Source organism: Rhopalosiphum maidis, chromosome 1 (genome assembly GCF_003676215.2).
Source record: "Rhopalosiphum maidis isolate BTI-1 chromosome 1, ASM367621v3, whole genome shotgun sequence".
In the NCBI taxonomy this organism is placed as follows: Eukaryota; Metazoa; Arthropoda; class Insecta; order Hemiptera; family Aphididae; genus Rhopalosiphum; species Rhopalosiphum maidis.
The window spans coordinates 27714066-27732085 of record NC_040877.1 but is presented as its reverse complement, the minus strand read 5'-3'; the positions used below and the strand labels follow the sequence as shown (position 1 = coordinate 27732085).

Below are 18020 nucleotides of genomic sequence, written 5' to 3'. Positions count from 1 at the left end.
TACGCACGTACGACACCAAATTTTCGTTCACCAGTTTCAATTTCAATCGGGTGCTGTTAGTTTTGATATTGGAGTGAATTGACCAACTTACTCGTATTATACAATTTAAAGGTAAGATACAAAGATTTTATTATCTATTTATCTAGGGCCCCACGTAGCCTTTTATTGATATTATTATTTTTAAGTAAGTTATATGATCATTTTAAACTATTCATTACTAAAAAATAAAAATACTATAGAATATAGATTCTATAGTATTTAGTTACAGGTACCTGGTAAATGGTAACATATTATACACATAGACCATAGACATTATATATCTATGATATAGACTAGTAAGTAGTGACTACTATAATAATATATAGGTAAGTGATAATAATTCATTTTTTAATTTATATAATAAATAATAATACCTACTACGAATGAATAACACTCAAACTATATTAAAAATAAAAAAATGGTGTATTGTGGGCAATTTTAAAACGGTTACTTTTAGTAGGTAATCCGGAGTCCGTTAGAGTGAAATATATATATGCTATAGCTATACATTCAAAATCGAAATATTAATAAAACAATAAGCCATTAGATAGTATTAGTTAAATTGAATATAAATTTCAATTTAATTTTTATAATAATATAAAATCCTTACATACAAGTTTAAAAAAAGTGTAGTATATGTATAAAATTGCACTGTTGTAATAGACTACCTACGAGGCTACGACGGCTATAACCTTGAACTTCTAACATTGTGATCAATTTTGAATAAGTGCCTATTTCTGATAAACTTATAACGTCGATTTTGGAAAATTTTCATCTCTTTCAGCTTCAGTTTTCAGAAAATTTACTACCATCCTGTAGATTTTGCGTTAAGGTATCTACAAGCTACAAAAGATACCATTACTAACATAAAAGTTTAATTTTTTAAATGTAAAACATAAATATTAAACAAAAATAAATGTTTTATAAAAATTATGTATTATACTTAAAGTAGTTAAAGATCAAAGTACCTATACTTAAAATAATCAAGAAAAACTAAAAACATTATTATGAATAATTAAAATATTTACGCAATACCAGTTTTCGACAATACTTCACATTTTCAAAAAATATTTATATATAAAAATGATTTTCATGTATTCATGATTGATTTAATCAATAACAATAATATATATTATAAAATTATAATAGGGTACCTATATAATTAATAATTATTACTGAATACGGCATACGCCTATGATAAGTACTACTGCCTATACGGCTATACACGTACGTCGTACACAGTACAATCGAAACCTAGTATCAGTAGTATCATCGATTATAAATACCATTATATAGCAAAACAACTTCCCGGTTTTTTTTTTAATTTTTCTAAAAATCAGAAATAAAAAGTTCAAGATGGAATAAAACTTTTTTAAAACTACCAAGTTATTTAACATTATTTAAACACTTTTTTACAACGTGAACCAGGTATCCAATACGTTGGCAATTTTATTTTGTTCATTTTGAATTATTCAACTGTAAATTTATTTAAATCAATATAATATTATGTCTGATTTGAAATATTAACATACAATTGAACACAGTATACATTTTTTTAATCATTCTATCTTTATTTTAAAATAAAATTTAGGGACCATAAAAATTAAACAAATCAAATAATTATCTAGCTAGGAATCATTGAAACATTACATATCTAAGTATATACCAGGAATCATCTATATATTTTTTGAAGGCCACTTTAAGTTAGATTTAGAATTCAGAAAATATTAAGAGGCCATCAAAACGTAATGTTTATGTTATCCAAATGAAGTGAACAAGAAAAATATTTTTAAAAAAATTTCTAGTTTAGAGGCTAGATAAAATTTATCTAAGCCATTTGGTGACCCCTGGTATACAAAATAGCAAATGACAGTTGATACTAAAATATTAAGTATATATTTAATAATTAAAATAGAACGTATGAATTTAACATCAGAACATTTATAATCAATATATTATTATCTATTATAATTTTAATAAATTTATATTAAATTTCAATAAAAACAAACTATTTAATATCATATAAAATATAATTAATTAACTATATTTAACTACTTATGAATCATCTGAAACTATTTTAAATAAAAATAAACTAAAATTAAAATACAGATTCAAGTTGAATCTGGTTATTAAATTATAAATCATACATACATTATCGTAGATTTTACTATTCAAATGTTTTTAAATTTTAATCAATTTTATGTTATGGCAATAAGTAGTTAAATCCTGTTTAATACATATATTTTAAATTTCAATAAAATAATTAATTATTGATTTTAGATTTATATAAATTAATGAATGTAAACAAATTAGGAGCAAAATCAATTATTTCAAACATTTAAATTTAATATACCTAATACAAATTCAATAAAAATGTCTTCTTTTTTCTAATCTGACTAAAAGACAATAAAATAAAATAGAAGACAGATTAACTTGAAAATATTATAATAATATCTAAAACTTGAGATATAAACATATTATGTAAATTCTACATAATATTACATTCTTACTTAGTACAAGATCTGAAATCATTAAAAATTAAAGTAATTTTCCATTGAATTTAAATATCTGTTAATTAGAATTTAATATATAAAAAAAGTGTTTTACGTAAACAATAAACAATGACTATAGATTAAATAAATAGATAAATGAATAAAATAAATAGTTTACATTAATAAGAACAAAATATTATGAATCCGAATGATATTACTAAAACATTTATGCAGTGGTGTAAATAAGAGAACCCATTGTAATAATATATTAATATATTGTAATGATAAAAGGTTACATTATAAACATCTATAATTCTTTAAAATATTGAGGCTATGTATGTATATATGGTATACACATTTAAAAGCTCGACAAGTAGGTACTAAAAAAAAACAATAGTTTTGACAATAATAAAAATTTTTTAGTAAAAGCTGGAAGTAAAATTAGTAAAAACAAAATTAAATCAAATGAATATGAAATGAATCTAATGTTTTGAATAATTCAAGTTACAGAAATTATTCTATCATCTATATTGATAATATAATGGTTAAAAATGTGATAAAATTCAATAATAATAAGTTAATGTTTATATAAATGCGGAATGTCCGTTAAAAGAAATAATTACGTCTAGAACATACATGATGTATATTTTTAATTGTTTTTAAACTATAATAAGTAAAATATAATAATTATAACAATAATGATGAAAGTTATTCAAATGACTAACTTATTAACAAATACAATTTTAAATTATTAATTTAAATAAATAACAAATAATAACTTATACTATAAAATAGATATAATACGTTATGGTGATAATAAAACTGAATTAATTGCATTAAAAAGCTAGTTTAAAAATGTTTAGGAAAAAAGATTTTTAAACAATGAAAATACTGATAAGTTCTTACAAACCCATAAGTACTAGATTTTTTTTTTTTATTAGTATTTAACTCTAGGCTAAATTTAAAAAATCACGATTTATAAGGCTACATTAAGTAATACTTTGGAAAAACATAACAGTATGATGCTCGGAAGAATTGGACAGATTTATTGACTTAAGGCAGACAAGTTGTTAAGGAAGTCTTCTGGAGTTAGAACATGAGATGAGCCTTCAAAAAAAATAAAAATGAATAAATACACAAATATATGATTATAAGAACAAACAATAAATTTTAGTCACACAAAATCTTACCTATTATAACCTCCCAGTTTTTGAAATTATTAGTAACTTCATAGGCACATCTGATTTCAGAAAAACTTACTCCTCCAATCACAAACACTATTACTCTGGGCACGTTCTTTATTAACTGTTGGCCTTTATCTTTATGCCAGTGTCCATATCGTGCACTAAAAATAAAACATATTTGTTTGAGAAGTGTATAAAGCTAGATTACAAAATAATTTTTTGAATCATCACAGTGAAATTTATTAATTCAAAAAAGTATACACTTTTTTGAAAAATCTAAATTTAATTATTAACTTATTAAGATAATCAAACCATTGTAAACAAAAATAAATACCTAATTACAAATTAGTTCTTGAAATTATTGTGAATTAAACTTTCACTTAAAAGAAAGCCAACACAAGACATATATTGTAAAAAAATGTACTACACTTTTAACAAATATTTAACACATACCTTGTTGGTGCATGATATCCAGATGAAGCAGCTCTTCCCGCAAGAAAAGGGAAATGTTTAGCATCCAATTTATCTTCAATACAGTCTTCCATTAAATCTTTAATCACAGGTGTCCAGCGAGACATTTGGTATGTCTGTTCAGTAATACGCTCCTTACGTGGTATTTGATATTGCTTCTTTCTGTTACCCTAAAGTAGTATTTTTGATTATAAATTTTAATTAAATATAACATAAAATTAGTAAGTACCAAATAATAATACTTACATCCACAATAGTATTTATACCCAGCAAGTTCAAATTTACAATAGCTTGTTTATCAGCTGGTGATAATTGAGCATGTTGTACCAGTTTGTTAAGATTTTCTTCAGATATTCCATTTTTAGATAAAACATACAATATAATTATCCTCATCTTATCATTGCTGGATGTATTTTGATCCAATAATATAGGCACAATGCATCTCATATGATCTTTGATCTTCTCGCCTTCAGCATCTGTACCCATGGCCAAGTCTTGTTCTACTTTACAAAGTCTGTCCACATTACCTTGATAGCATTTCATGCAATCTTCAGCCAAATGCAAATGAGTGGAATACTTGCTTAACTCTTTTTGGTATTGGGGCATTTTCTTAATCATTGTCGACAAATCACGCATAGAAGATTTACTCTCGCCAACAGCTGACATACGCTTAGAATCTATGAATTTTTTTAAATTCTTTGTCACATTCCTAAAGCAAAAAAAACCAAATTACTGAAGACCAATACTTATCAAATAAGTAAGTTAAATTTTTAAACTTACGTAGATACAACAGCAATATGTTGATGTCTTAACTCTACCCAAAGTTCATCATTTTCATCCAACAATACTTCTTTAAGAGCAGCTCCTGCAGTGGCTTCATATCTTATAAAACAAAATGGATAAAAAATATGAATTATGATTTTATTATTATAATAATCTAAGGATTATCTTACTTATAAACATCATTTTCTATAGGCAGAAGATCATAAGCCATAGCTTGGAATGTGAGTTCATGTAAGACAGGAGATACACAATCAAATCCCCTGTCAAGTATAATTAATTGTGAACGAGCTTTTTCAGGACCTTCTCCCATTGTTGGTTCATCAGCTTTGTAAGCATCTAATTTTTGCTGAACAATCTGTGCTAATTCAGCATTACGTTCAAAGTCACTTCTATATCGTACAGATGGATATTCTCCTAATGTAGCACAAACAGTAGCAATCTGTTCTGCTATGCGTTCCATATTAGGCACACGACTACTCACTAGTAATGGATTATAATAACATTGAAATGTTTCACGAGAATCTAAAGAAAACACCTAAGAATTTATACAGAAAAATATTATTAACTATTAATCAAAAAATAGTAATATACAAGCTTAGTGACACCAAAAGAGAAGAACTAAGCAAAAATACTTAAAACGTTAAGCAAACACACACCTGACGCTCATAAGGTAGAAAAGCGATGTTAATTTCTCTGAGTGTTTTAATTTTTTTGGCAGCAATTGATTTGCACAGTTCATTAAACAGTTCTTCTTGACACACTTGTCAAATTAAGCAATAAAACAATACCAGATTAGTATGTTAAAGCAAAACATTAATAGTTTATTAATGGCAAATAAAGATTAAATTTTAGTGTACCCGTGTTTATACAAGTCATTCAACATATTTTAGTTCACAGCCAACCAACAATATATTCATATATATATGTATATATATCACCAAAAATATACTTAATTTGAATTTAATATAACACCAAAACCAAAAACATAAAAAAATTTAAGATAGCCAATACCTCCACAAAAAAATAAAAATTAAATAGGTTTGATAAGTAAATAGATGAATAAGAATATTTACTAGTGGCCATAATTTTGTTAATATAGTATAGCTTATAAGTAATAACCAAAGATTAACTTCCACCAATAATTTAGCAGTTAACAGTCTACATAAAATGTTACCTGTTGTTCATATGCTATGAAGGCTATGTTAACTTCCACTAAAGTTTTAATGAATTTTGCGGCTGGGGACAAACTTAACTTGTTGAATAACTCATCGGGACACGCTATAATTACAATAGTGAAGAAAAATGTAACAATTAGGATAAAGTTGATTATAAAATCTTAAAACATTTTCTTTGAATAACTATAAGTTGTATAAAAAGATGAAAATGTAATTAACAAAATAACTTTATAAAAAATACAAATGGTCAAATCAGAATGCCTTAAAAATATATTACCCTCAGTAAAGTAAACATGAGCAGCTTTGTACATAGATTTTCCTGGACTGGAGAAATCTCTTATAAGAGCAGCAACTGACTTTTCACTAGGAGTAATCAAGTAAACGGCTTCCAATGTAGCCAAAGGCTCTCGTTTTTTTTGCAAATCTTCAACAACTTTAAAACCATAGCAAAGATGTATACATATTTGTGATTTGAATATATATAGATAAAAATGAAAAATTAACACTTACTGGTAATTCCTTCAGCCGATATTTCATGCATCTTACAACAGGCGGATATCATTCTCATTGCCAATTGGTCAACCACCATTACACGCCATTCTATACCTTTGTCAACCCCTTTTTTAACACCCTTCTGTTTGATGACCTCATTCATGATCTCTATAAAAAAAATGTATTATTTAATTAATATTGTATCAGAAAAGCCATGTACAAATATGTAATATAATATATAATTAAAAATAATGTCTTACTTTGTCCAACAACAGCTTTCAGTGCCATGTTTGATTCGAGTCTATCAAATTGTAAACACTAAACAAACAGCCTTTACGCAAGGCAAACAAAACAATAATCTACAAAAGTCAATGAAAATTTAATAACATTACGTCATTAAGAGGGCCGAGAGGATTCAAATAACTTAGTCTGAGATAAGAGTAGAAAAATGGTGGAAAATCAATTGGAAAATTGGTCAGATATCAGTGTAGCCAACATAATAACAAGAAAATTACCTAACAATACGTTTTTCTATATTGAAAAAATAATTATAACTTGAATAATAAATATTATAATTCATAAAAAAATATTTAATAATTATCTAACTATTTAAATTTTATTAAAATCCTAAAAACTAAGTTTTCATTTAAATAAATATATTTAAGATGAACTAAATAAGAATGGAAACGTATGATGTATGGATAGTGTTTATGAATAATTAATTAATAAAATTAAATATTATATAATTTGTTAAAAAGATATTGAAGAATAAACTATCATAAGTTTATAATGTATGACAAAAGTCTTACACAATTATTTAACGGTTTTGAAATTATTGAAGAAAATATTTTATAATGTATTCAACAACACCCTTTTTATATTACTATATTAGTGTCGCTTATTAGATGTGATAATGAATACTCAATAATTTACAAGCTCATAAAAAGTAGCATTAGATTAGGTGTTTCATGATTAATTACTGAAATATTTGTTGATTAAAGTAATTATGTTTTGACAAATTTAATTACAAACTTAAACTTATTACTAATGATTATATTATATTATAACAATATTGTTAGTATTATTTATTTATAGATATTCCTAACTCGTGTATATTATTAGTTTTATTTTAAAATTATAGCCAATTTAAATTTAATTTAAAAAAATGTATTAATATTATTTTTTTCAACATTGTGAATTAAAAGGTTAAGAACAAACATATTCAATTTAAAAATAATACTAATTGTAATATTATATATTCAATAATTTTTTTTTTTGTGATTGAACAATCTGTAAATGTTGGTGTTTACAATAAGATCAAGTAATGTAATTAACATAAAAAAATATATAACATAAAATAATAAACGTATTAAGTTAAAATTTTATAGACAATGAACTTAGTAAAGAAGTCATCCATTGATGAGACTTCCTGATATGAATATAAAGGGGGCTAATTATTTATTAGGTGGGAACAGATAACCCTGATAGCAAGGGAACACGGTGATTTAGTAGATTCAAATGAAAGCGCTTGTAGAAGATTTTTGCAATATTTTTAACAGGTTGAATTAAGAGATTTTGGTGGAGGGTATCATTTGAAACAAAATATGGGGCATTGATTATTTGACGGAAGCATTTGGACTGGAATATTTGGATTTTATGGATTTTAGGTTTAACGGATCTCCATAATTGGATACCATAAGTCCATATTGGTTTGAGGAGCAATTTTTACAAGAAAAGTATATTTATTCAATAAATTTAAATATATATATATTTCAACAGAGTATGAATAATAAAGGTTAGGTTAGGTTGTGTACCACAAACATAATTACAGTAGTATAGACAATAAATTAACAACTTTTTCTCTTCTTTGCAATAGGTTTACCATCAGATTTATCATTATGTTTTTCAACTTTTTTAAAATTTTTCAAATCGTCCAAGAATAATACCTAAAAATTAAAGTATTTAATTGTATATAACAAAACAGAAAATGTTATATGATTTTATAATGTCATTGCCATTATTGTATAAGAATATTATTTATAATACTAAAAACAAATTTTAAAAATCTCACAACATAAAAAAAAAATTATATCCTGTCTATTATAGAGTAGTGATCAGGAAATATTATGTTACAAGAGCTATAAATATATATATAAAAAAAATTCTTACTGTATGTGCCCAACCAGCATTCTTTTTAAATAACTTCCTAAAACAATCTCCTATTTCATTATAAACTAGCTGAGTAACTGTTTTGTATTTTTTCAAATGAGGTAAATAATTTTCACAAGCAATTTGGAACACATGTGTATCTACTGGAACAGCTTCTAAGTGATCAAGTGACATTAAACAAATACAGTCTGCTACCTATAAATTTAATGTATTATTAAAATGAATATATAATATAATAAATATGGTGAAAAAACCAAGTGATATAAAAATTAAGTGAAATTTTTTCAAGAGGACTAAAAGTTTGGTAATTTTGTATGACTTACGGGAAGGTTATAAATGTTATGATTCTTAATTACAAAATGTTTATTTATTAGATATTAATTGTGAATAGTTTAAATATCAGTTTTATCAGTGGTATGAGTTATATTGCTTAGCCTTACCATCATCAATTATAAAACATATGACAAATTTTTACCTTTGGACCAACTCCAGGCAATAGCATCAATTCTTTTTTAGCACTATCATAATTCATATTTCTTAGCTTATCAATCCATGTATTACTACCTAATTCAAACATTTTTTCAGCAGTTTGTCGTATGAATTTTGCTCTGTACCCAAATTTAGCAACCTTCAAATCTTCTTCAACTTGTGGGCCAATTAATTGATCAATATTAGGAAAAGCATAATAAGTTGTTCCATCAATTTTTTTACCATATAAAGTACACATTTTTTCAACCATAGATGAAATCCTGTAATGGTATTTTTTTAATTAATAAAGACAACAAATGTATGGAACTTAATTTACCTTGTTATATTATTATTTGATGAACAGATAAATGATAATATGTTTTCAACTGGTTCTTGTTTTAACATTCTAATTCCTTTAAACCGTTCTGCTGATTTTTTAAAAATTGGATCACATAAACTCCATTCTTTATAGTATGTTTCTAAAGGTTCATCCAGTCTTAGATAATTACTCAACATTTTTTCATCCAAGTTTGTAGCGGGAACTCGTTTATAAGCAATGTGATCATCATTTTGTTTTAATACCCAAAAACCATTAGCAAATACTCCCGAGTATTCATCTGGATTGGTTTCTTTCCACCTTAAAATTATACGAAACAATTCAATAAAATATAAAAACTCATATTTTTTAAACAATGATGACAATAACATTTTTATAGTTGCAAATTATAAATTAATAGTATATTTAACACTTATACTAAGTATTTATCTAAATTAAATAGTAAAAACACCAACAAATACCTGAAACTTTGTCCACCAAGTAAAACACATTTTAAATTCACTTTGTCTCTTGAACACAAAATTGTTTTCATTCTTTTTTAATAATGACCAATATGGGTAAATATATATAACTAATAGAACCACAATAATGTTTTCAAAGGTATTCAATAACTTTTAATTGTTTAAAGTAGTTAAAACTTATTTAATTAATTAATTTGTCAATTTTCATGCACTGTTGTACTCACCACTCAGTATTCAAATGTTACTAAATAATAAATATTAATTCAAATTATGCTAAATTTAGAATTATTTTAAATTCTTAAAATGCCTCAAGGCTCAAATGCATGACAAATTGTTACTCAAATGGACAGATATCAAAAATAAAATATTTATGGTAAATTGGTAAATAATAATATAAAAATGATAAAAGATTTTACGCGGGTATTAAATTATCAGTATATCAGTGTCATGGAGGAAAAATACTATATCCGTTCAACCTGGAATAAATTATAAATCACGTCATTATCACTAACCGCGGAATTTAATTATTACATTTTTATTTTTGGTTTAAACAGATATAGACATATAACGATATAGATACTCTTATTACTGCTTATTAGTTACAATTGCAAAATTAAATGTAATATAATACCAATTAAATATTTAATTGCAATCATATTTGATAAATTATCCTGTGTTTATTTTAATTAATGTTAAGACACACCCATATCAGTATGGTAATTGAGTTTTACATTATGAGTCTCACGTGCATTAACGTGGTAATCTGCTGTATCTACCTGATTTTGATTATTTCTAAAACTAAGTCTATATTTCTTAACGTAGTAAAATAGTAATCACGATCAAAGATATATATTAAATCATGCTAGTAAGACAAAAAAGAATAACATTAACAAATGATTATTTATAATGAATGCATTAAGTATTAACCTAATTTATAGATCTATTAATATTTAATTTTATATTTAGATATATTATAATTTATAATGAGGGAACCGATTTAAATACCTTTAAAAAAATACTCATACCAAACATTGTTTTTAAAAAATGCATTTATAATTATTTTTAACATTGAAAAAATGTATTTAATTATATAAATTTTTATTCTTAATTATTAATTATTTGTATCATTTTCATCATTACATCATCTTCTAGTTCTCCTAATATCTTTTAGATAGATACAAGATACATTCGTTATACTTTTACCTTATGTTTCATAGTAGCATTGTATAATCATGACCATAACTTAACCTATAAAATTTTATCCAGTCATATAAAAATGTCTTAATGACTTAAAAACATAAAAAAATGCACTAAAAATACTCTAAAAAGAAAAATAATCTAAATAGTTAAAAATGCAAAATAAAAGTTACATTTTTTTATTCCTTAATACATGAAATGAACTGTGCTTGGAAAACAATGTTTTCGGACATTCAGGAAAAAATGCAATTTACATTTAAATCCGGTCTCTATATTTATCATATATAGATCAGTGGCTCACCCAAAGGTGATGTTTTGGGTGTCTGGACTCTGGACACCCCCCTTGAACAGTTCAAGTTGATCCGTAACTTTTGTCCATTGTACACTAACAAATTTGGAAATTTATTAGGGAACTACTATATACTCTACTGGTGGATCACCCCCTTGAAAAAATCCTAGTTGTGCTACTAATATAAATAATTACATAAAATATTGTAAAAATATTTACCTATATGAAACTAAATGTTGAATAGAGTAATAGGTTGTGTTAAACAGGTATGATTATTAAATTATCATTCAGTATTTTTCTAATTAATCCAACAGAATCTAAATCTAAAATTGATGAAATAGTTAGTGTCATCGTTTCAATTTGTTACGACGGCCTCTTAAAGACAAAAGATGGTAAATTGGTAATTGAATGTCTAGCTATAAGTATTTTTCATATTAATTTTAATAAATTTATCTAGCAATGATGAATAATATACAAATTACAAATGTACCTATTATATCTTAAATTTTTAATCTTATATCCATAGTCGGAGATCCTGTGAAGTATGAGGGGGGCTTAAATATTTGATGCCAAACAGACCCGTAGAGACGTTGTCCCCATGCCCCCAACAAATTAATTTTTACATTAAATCACTCATAAAAATTGTTCTCGTTATCGTGATAACTTAAATAATTACAAACATAAAAAAAAGAATAATTAATAAAATACTATAACCATTTTTAACTTAATTTATTATTATTATATTACATTTTTTGATAAAAGTATTTAAAATAGCTTCATTACTTAAAGCTTTAGTCTTATCTTTTTCAATATATTATATTGAAAATTCATTAAATTTTTTTTTTATGTATAGATGTTCTTAGCCATGTTTTTATTTTCCTCATAGAAGAAAAACTTCTTTTGCACGTAGCAGAACAAGCGAGTTGTATTATTTTATAAAGATTAGTAAATATTCTTTTTAATATCTTCAATATCGCCAAAAATAATGTCTTAATTATTCGGTATGTTACCGTAAATAATAAATTGATAAATAGTATGTATGTAATGTACTAGGTACATTTATATAATTGTGGATATCTTCTTCTTCTTCTTTTTCTTATATATAAAATTCTCGTGTCACAATGTTAGTTACCATACTCCTCCGAAACGGTTTGACCGATTTTTATGAAATTTTATATGCATATTCAGAAAGTCTGATAATCGGCTACTATCTAAGTTTGTATGCTGTGCGATAAGTGGTTCCGGAGTTATGGCCTCTGCCCTCTTATGTGCACAATATTAATCACACAATAGTGTGTCGTTGACATGTAATGGCAGTAGACAGTATTGTGCACTCGGGTGCAGTGGTGCTTCACGTTTGATAATTATAGCCCGCCGTTGGACGGTGGGAGGGAAACTAGGAAAGTCTGAAAACGTGGGTAAACGCCATCTAAGTGACTGTTATCAGTTGAGGTACGCGGCAGCGGTATACTCAACAGGCGCGGTAAGAGTTCATGACATTTATTTATTTTTGTTAGAATTATCGACTATCATTAAAATTAAATAATATTGTTATTATTGTCAGATCTGTTATCCGAAGTTCCGAAGTGAAAATATATCAATATCACGAATCCCTATTATACCTACAGATGTGCCAATTCAATTTAAACGTATTCAGTTTCCGATTAGATTGGCATTTGCAATGACTATCAATAAGTTCCAAGGCCAAACGACGTCTGTTTGTGGCTTAGATTTGAGCACACCATGTTTTTCACACAGACAATTATACAAGGCATGCTCTCGAGTGGGTAAACCATCCAGTTTGTTTGAGTTAACTAAAGATGGGCTAACAAAAAATATTGTTCACGCTATAACATTAAAAAATTGATATTGTTTGTTAGTGTTACTATCGTAATTAATTATTAATAATATATATCATTTTGAAGAATAAATTATAATAAATTAAAAAAATTAATGTTTGGTGTTTTGTTATTTTTATATTCTCTCATCGTTCACAGCGCTCCATGCTTCTTTCACTCATTTACTACATCCTTACACACTTACAATAAGTAAGTTATTTTTTTTCTACACTATAAATTTCCTAGAAATAATTTATATGATAAAACAACGTTTGCCGGGTCAACTAGTAATAATATAAAATAATGATAAAAATAAAATAAAAACTGTACAAAATTACGGTATTGTTTATTTAATATTTTTAATGGGGCTTTAACTTCAAATTATTAATTTTTTTTGGGGGGGAGGCTAAGCACCCGTAAGCCCCCCCCCCCCGATCACCGCCTATGAGTTATATCATAATATATTAATATAATATTAAACGAAAAATAAAAAATAAAAATTTAAATAATAAGCATTACGTATTACTTGGGCGACCAAATGTGTTGATTATTCCAAGTCGAAAGAATGTAATATTTTTCTTCCACGATACTGATTTACACCTTTTTTCTTGTGATAGTATCTAAAACCGTGCTTATGCTTAATAAGAAATGATAAAAATTAAAAATTATCATTTCAAGATTACAGAATTTGAATATTAACTTTCAAACTTTAAAATATTTGAATATTATTGAATAGTTTCATATTTCATTTCTTTTTATCAATATCTTGTGATCACAATTCCTGACATTTTTATTGAAAACAGGTAAATTTATAAGTATTTTTTAATAAATTATTACAAAAATAAATATATATTATTATTTAGTGTTTATTTATAACTGATGTTATACTAGTTAAAATTTAATATATTTAATCCACTAAAGATTATAAAATAGTTAAACATTATGAATAAATAAAAATTATTTGAATATCCTACTTCCCATATTCAAAACACATTTGTATAATTATACTTATGATGGATAATTTATATTTTTCAGCTCCTTAATTATTCAAGTTATTGTTTTCTCATATTTTTATTTGATTATCTTGAAATATCAATGGATAATCTGCATTTAACACTTCTATAAGTAATGAAATCAAGTGTAATAAAAGTAAGTATTTTTTTTTTTTATTTTAAGAATATTAAGAATTAATAATTGTTATTATCTTCAAACTCCCTAACTTCCAATTCATTCTTTTTCTTATATTAAAGATACTAATATTGATAAAGAACCACATATTTTTCATAATATCATATATCTGGTTGAAAAGAATAGTTTCAGGTTATTTTTTAAATTTAACCTTATTTATGTTTTTAACATCATTTAAATATATTCCATCTATCAAGAGAATATTCTTTACCCTAACTATAGATAAACATATTCTGCTCTCTTATCAATAGATTACTCTAATAGATAGGTACTAGATATTTAATCCCCCCAAAAAAAAACCACGGAAAAAAAAATCCAAAAAAAAAAAACCAAAATGATAATCAAGCATAATATAGTGAGATACATTCTATGCAATATGACGTAGAGAATTACTGTTATAGAATTATTCAAAAGTAAATTGTAAAAATATTAAATATTAAAGTTTATTTTGCAATATGTATCATAATAACAATATTTTTATCTAATAAATATTATATGGGCATGTGGCGACGGCCAGCGACATTGTGATGGTCACCGTTTAATGTTTTAGTTTTATTTTAGTAATTAAAAATGGAAAAAGAAAATGGTTATTGAGAAAAATGTATACAAATGATATGATCACTGCAAAAATATAATATAATATAATATATTTATCACTAGGTATATAAAATGCTATTTAGAGAATTTAAACTTTTAAAACTGAACCTTTGATTACAACACCTCATAAACATCTAGCTGAACCATGGCAAGTAGAAGTGACCAAAGTTATTGTTAAGATTAAAATTAAAGCTGCTCATTCGAATGTAGATTATATTATCATTTTGGTTTTTTTTCCGTGAACCTAGATATTGTTGCAGTAAAAAGATGACTAGTTTTAGTTTTTACACACATATACTCTACACTTCTACAATGTATCAATATCAATAAATTTACCTTTATATGTTTAAACTTAAAATATTAGGTAGTATTCATTAAAATAATTTTAATAATAGGTATAATGTTTCTAAAAAAATTGTTAAATATCTTGTTTATCTTAAAATAAATACTATGAAATAGTAGAATAAAATAAATATATTTTTTTTTACAGATTGATTGTTGAAATATCAACTTATCTTACTTCAAGACTCAAACAAGCTGTTAATTATTATTGAAATTAAAGTTTATAAGTACTTAAATATTTAAACAATAATAATTAAAATAATACTTAAGTATTCAAGTTTCGTTTATAGATTATATTATCATGATTTTATTTAAACGAGTACTATCTTTTAAAATCAATAAACAAAAACAGTTCTTCAGATGCTTTTGTAGCTCTGATAATACTTTAGAAACGATTAAGTCTAATTCGATTCAATGGCCCAAGGACTATAATACTACTCCATTGGAACCCAATGTCACTAATTTTTCTACTATTAGTCCAGCATTACTCCCTACATTTAATTTGGCTGCATATATTAATGAGTCCTATTCATTACAACAGTTGGTTAAACTTGGTGTAGAAATTTACAAATTTGATAATAATCCCAATTTAATGGAAATGATATTAAAATTAGATTTTGAACGTGATATGAAACCATATATAAGATTTATTCATGATTGCGGAGTACCAGTTGAAGAATTAGGAAAATTTTTCACAAAAAATCCTATGATATTTTCTGAGCATATGGATGATTTAATAACCCGAATTAATTATTTAGAATATAAAAAATTCAATAAAGAAATGATAACTACCATAATTCGAAAACACCCAAAATGGTTATCTCAAAATACAATTGATATTGATACCAGTCTTGGATTTTTTCAAACAAATTTCTATCTTTCTGGTGACAATATCCGTAGTATAGTTACTAAATTACCAAAACTTATTACTTGGCCAAAAAAATCAGTAAATTTAATAATGTTTTCAATGATTGAAGAAATGGGTTTTAATAAAAGCGAAAGGAAAAGACTATTACAAATTCATCCTAGATTATTTACTATGTCTAAAAACCATTTATTAGAACGATTCAACTACATACATCATACTATGGATATAAATCACGACCGCATCGTCCTTGAACCTCAAGTGATGACCAGTCGTTTGTTTAGAATCAAACAGAGACATGAGTATTTAAAATATTTAAACCGAGCACAATATGACCCAACAAAACCCAATTATGTACCACTTTTAAAATTAGTTTCAGGAGATGATTCAGAATTTTGTATAAATATTGCTAAGACTAGTGTTGAAATGTTTAATAGCTATCTGAAGACTGTTCAGTAATGTTAAAAGTTAATTAATAATTAATAAAAAACTGTTTATTTCATTAAAAATGTGTTTTTAATTTATATACCTATTTATTAATACCTATACAAATACAATTATGATTAAAAATTTGAATACATGTGTATATACGTATGTGTGAGTAGATATATTATATGTTAGTTAATTATTGATAATAAATTATATAAACTGTATAAAAATATCTAATATATATATATTAAATACCTATATAATATAATTTACTATTTTTAAAATGTTAAACACAACCATATTTAATTTCAAGGGCAAATAATATAAGTTAATCTTCATACAATAAAAGCTGAATAATAGAAAAGGTGCCATATTTTTTTATTAGAATATATCATATATAAACCAAGGTTAAACAAATTTAAATACTTTAGTTGTTATTATTTACAATTTTTTACCATCAGTTTTATATTTGGCTTTACCGTATAGTTAATTATTCAGATTTTAAAATGATTGATTTAACTTTTATAGTTTATATTAATACATTTGTTAAAAAGAAATAAAACCAAGTCTGTCAAGACTCAAAAAAATAAAATCAGCTAATTAATATATTCGCTATTCTTGTGAAATCAAACAAATTTTATTAGATAACTTACTTACCTATGCTAAAACTGTTTATATATTAAATGTAAACAATTGTATTAAGTGTAGAATATATAAAGCAATAAATAAAATAGGTACCAAAATGTATCAATTGGCTATTACTATTATTATAGGCAGAACCGCGGAACTATGGTTTGGGCGGCTGGGCCAACAAGACCTTGGCTCAGGCGAAACTCGCCCCCTATTCTAGCTCTCATCTTTCTGTCCATTTAGTTGGTATTATAGTTATTTAGGTCATAAAAGAAACAAGAAGAAATATACAGTAAATTACAATCAAATTAACAAATTGGAAAATGCTGATTCAATTCATATAAAATAAACTATAAAAAAATAAAGTATAAAATTCCCAAAAATATTTTAAGATTTATTTCAAAAATTAGTTATTTAAGGTACCAAGATATAAATTTAAAATTGAATACATTTGATAAAAACTTTGTCTTAATTCTTTATTGATTTTAATTATTGTATTTAAAAAATAAGTTTTTAAAATATATTACATTTATTTTAAACTAAAAAATTTAAATGTGGCAATGGTGCATGAAAA

The 18020-nt window shown here is 25.0% G+C and overlaps 4 protein-coding genes across 6 annotated transcripts; 2 read left to right on the top strand and 2 right to left on the bottom strand.

Annotated features, from left to right (window-relative positions):
* Positions 1-3468: 3468 nt before the first annotated feature.
* Positions 3469-7099, bottom strand: LOC113558911 (protein ROP-like). 2 transcript variants are annotated; one of them, XM_026964496.1, is made up of 10 exons: positions 6897-7099; positions 6655-6804; positions 6422-6577; positions 6144-6247; positions 5140-5504; positions 4967-5068; positions 4433-4895; positions 4169-4356; positions 3722-3876; positions 3469-3638 (listed from the first exon to the last, which is right to left on the bottom strand). In XM_026964496.1, exons 1-10 carry the CDS (start codon positions 6922-6924, stop codon positions 3577-3579), a joined length of 1773 nt encoding a protein of 590 aa, XP_026820297.1. In that variant the 5' UTR covers positions 6925-7099; the 3' UTR covers positions 3469-3576. The 2 variants fall into 2 exon arrangements, with proteins under 2 accessions (XP_026820297.1, XP_026820304.1); XM_026964503.1 differs by lacking the exon at positions 6144-6247 and adding an exon at positions 5626-5729.
* A 1287-nt stretch (positions 7100-8386) lies between these two features.
* Positions 8387-10429, bottom strand: LOC113548316 (N-glycosylase/DNA lyase). 2 transcript variants are annotated; one of them, XM_026949127.1, is made up of 6 exons: positions 10296-10402; positions 10072-10181; positions 9611-9910; positions 9281-9554; positions 8806-9000; positions 8387-8582 (listed from the first exon to the last, which is right to left on the bottom strand). In XM_026949127.1, exons 2-6 carry the CDS (start codon positions 10140-10142, stop codon positions 8484-8486), a joined length of 939 nt encoding a protein of 312 aa, XP_026804928.1. In that variant the 5' UTR covers positions 10143-10181; positions 10296-10402; the 3' UTR covers positions 8387-8483. The 2 variants fall into 2 exon arrangements, with proteins under 2 accessions (XP_026804928.1, XP_026804927.1); XM_026949126.1 differs by having other exon boundaries at positions 10072-10429.
* Positions 10430-12678: 2249 nt separating this feature from the next.
* Positions 12679-13439, top strand: LOC113560566. Its single transcript, XM_026966519.1, has 3 exons — positions 12679-12776; positions 12851-13040; positions 13122-13439. The coding sequence occupies exons 1-3, from the start codon at positions 12679-12681 to the stop codon at positions 13422-13424; spliced, it is 591 nt and encodes a 196-aa protein (XP_026822320.1). The 3' UTR covers positions 13425-13439.
* Positions 13440-14181: 742 nt separating this feature from the next.
* Positions 14182-16885, top strand: LOC113548689 (transcription termination factor 3, mitochondrial). Its single transcript, XM_026949701.1, has 3 exons — positions 14182-14198; positions 14431-14544; positions 15671-16885. Exon 3 carries the CDS (start codon positions 15824-15826, stop codon positions 16844-16846), a length of 1023 nt encoding a protein of 340 aa, XP_026805502.1. The 5' UTR covers positions 14182-14198; positions 14431-14544; positions 15671-15823; the 3' UTR covers positions 16847-16885.
* Positions 16886-18020: the final 1135 nt, after the last annotated feature.

Coding starts and splice junctions, on each gene's coding strand:
- LOC113558911 (XM_026964496.1), bottom strand. CDS start 6,924: ATGGCACTGAAAGCTGTTGTTGGACAAA. Junction 6,248..6,421: donor TCATGTTTACTTTACTGAGG/GTAATATATTTT, acceptor TTGTAATTATAG/CGTGTCCCGATGAGTTATTC. Junction 3,877..4,168: donor GGATATCATGCACCAACAAG/GTATGTGTTAAA, acceptor TTTTATTTTTAG/TGCACGATATGGACACTGGC.
- LOC113560566 (XM_026966519.1), top strand. CDS start 12,679: ATGTTAGTTACCATACTCCTCCGAAACGGTTTGACCGATTTTTATGAA. Junction 12,777..12,850: donor ATCGGCTACTATCTAAGTTT/GTATGCTGTGCG, acceptor ATCACACAATAG/TGTGTCGTTGACATGTAATG. Junction 13,041..13,121: donor CGGTATACTCAACAGGCGCG/GTAAGAGTTCAT, acceptor TATTATTGTCAG/ATCTGTTATCCGAAGTTCCG.
- LOC113548316 (XM_026949126.1), bottom strand. CDS start 10,142: ATGAAAACAATTTTGTGTTCAAGAGACAAAGTGAATTTAAAATGTGTT. Junction 9,911..10,071: donor CTTGGTGGACAAAGTTTCAG/GTATTTGTTGGT, acceptor TATAATTTTAAG/GTGGAAAGAAACCAATCCAG. Junction 9,001..9,280: donor TGCCTGGAGTTGGTCCAAAG/GTAAAAATTTGT, acceptor TTAAATTTATAG/GTAGCAGACTGTATTTGTTT.
- LOC113548689 (XM_026949701.1), top strand. CDS start 15,824: ATGATTTTATTTAAACGAGTACTATCTTTTAAAATCAATAAACAAAAA.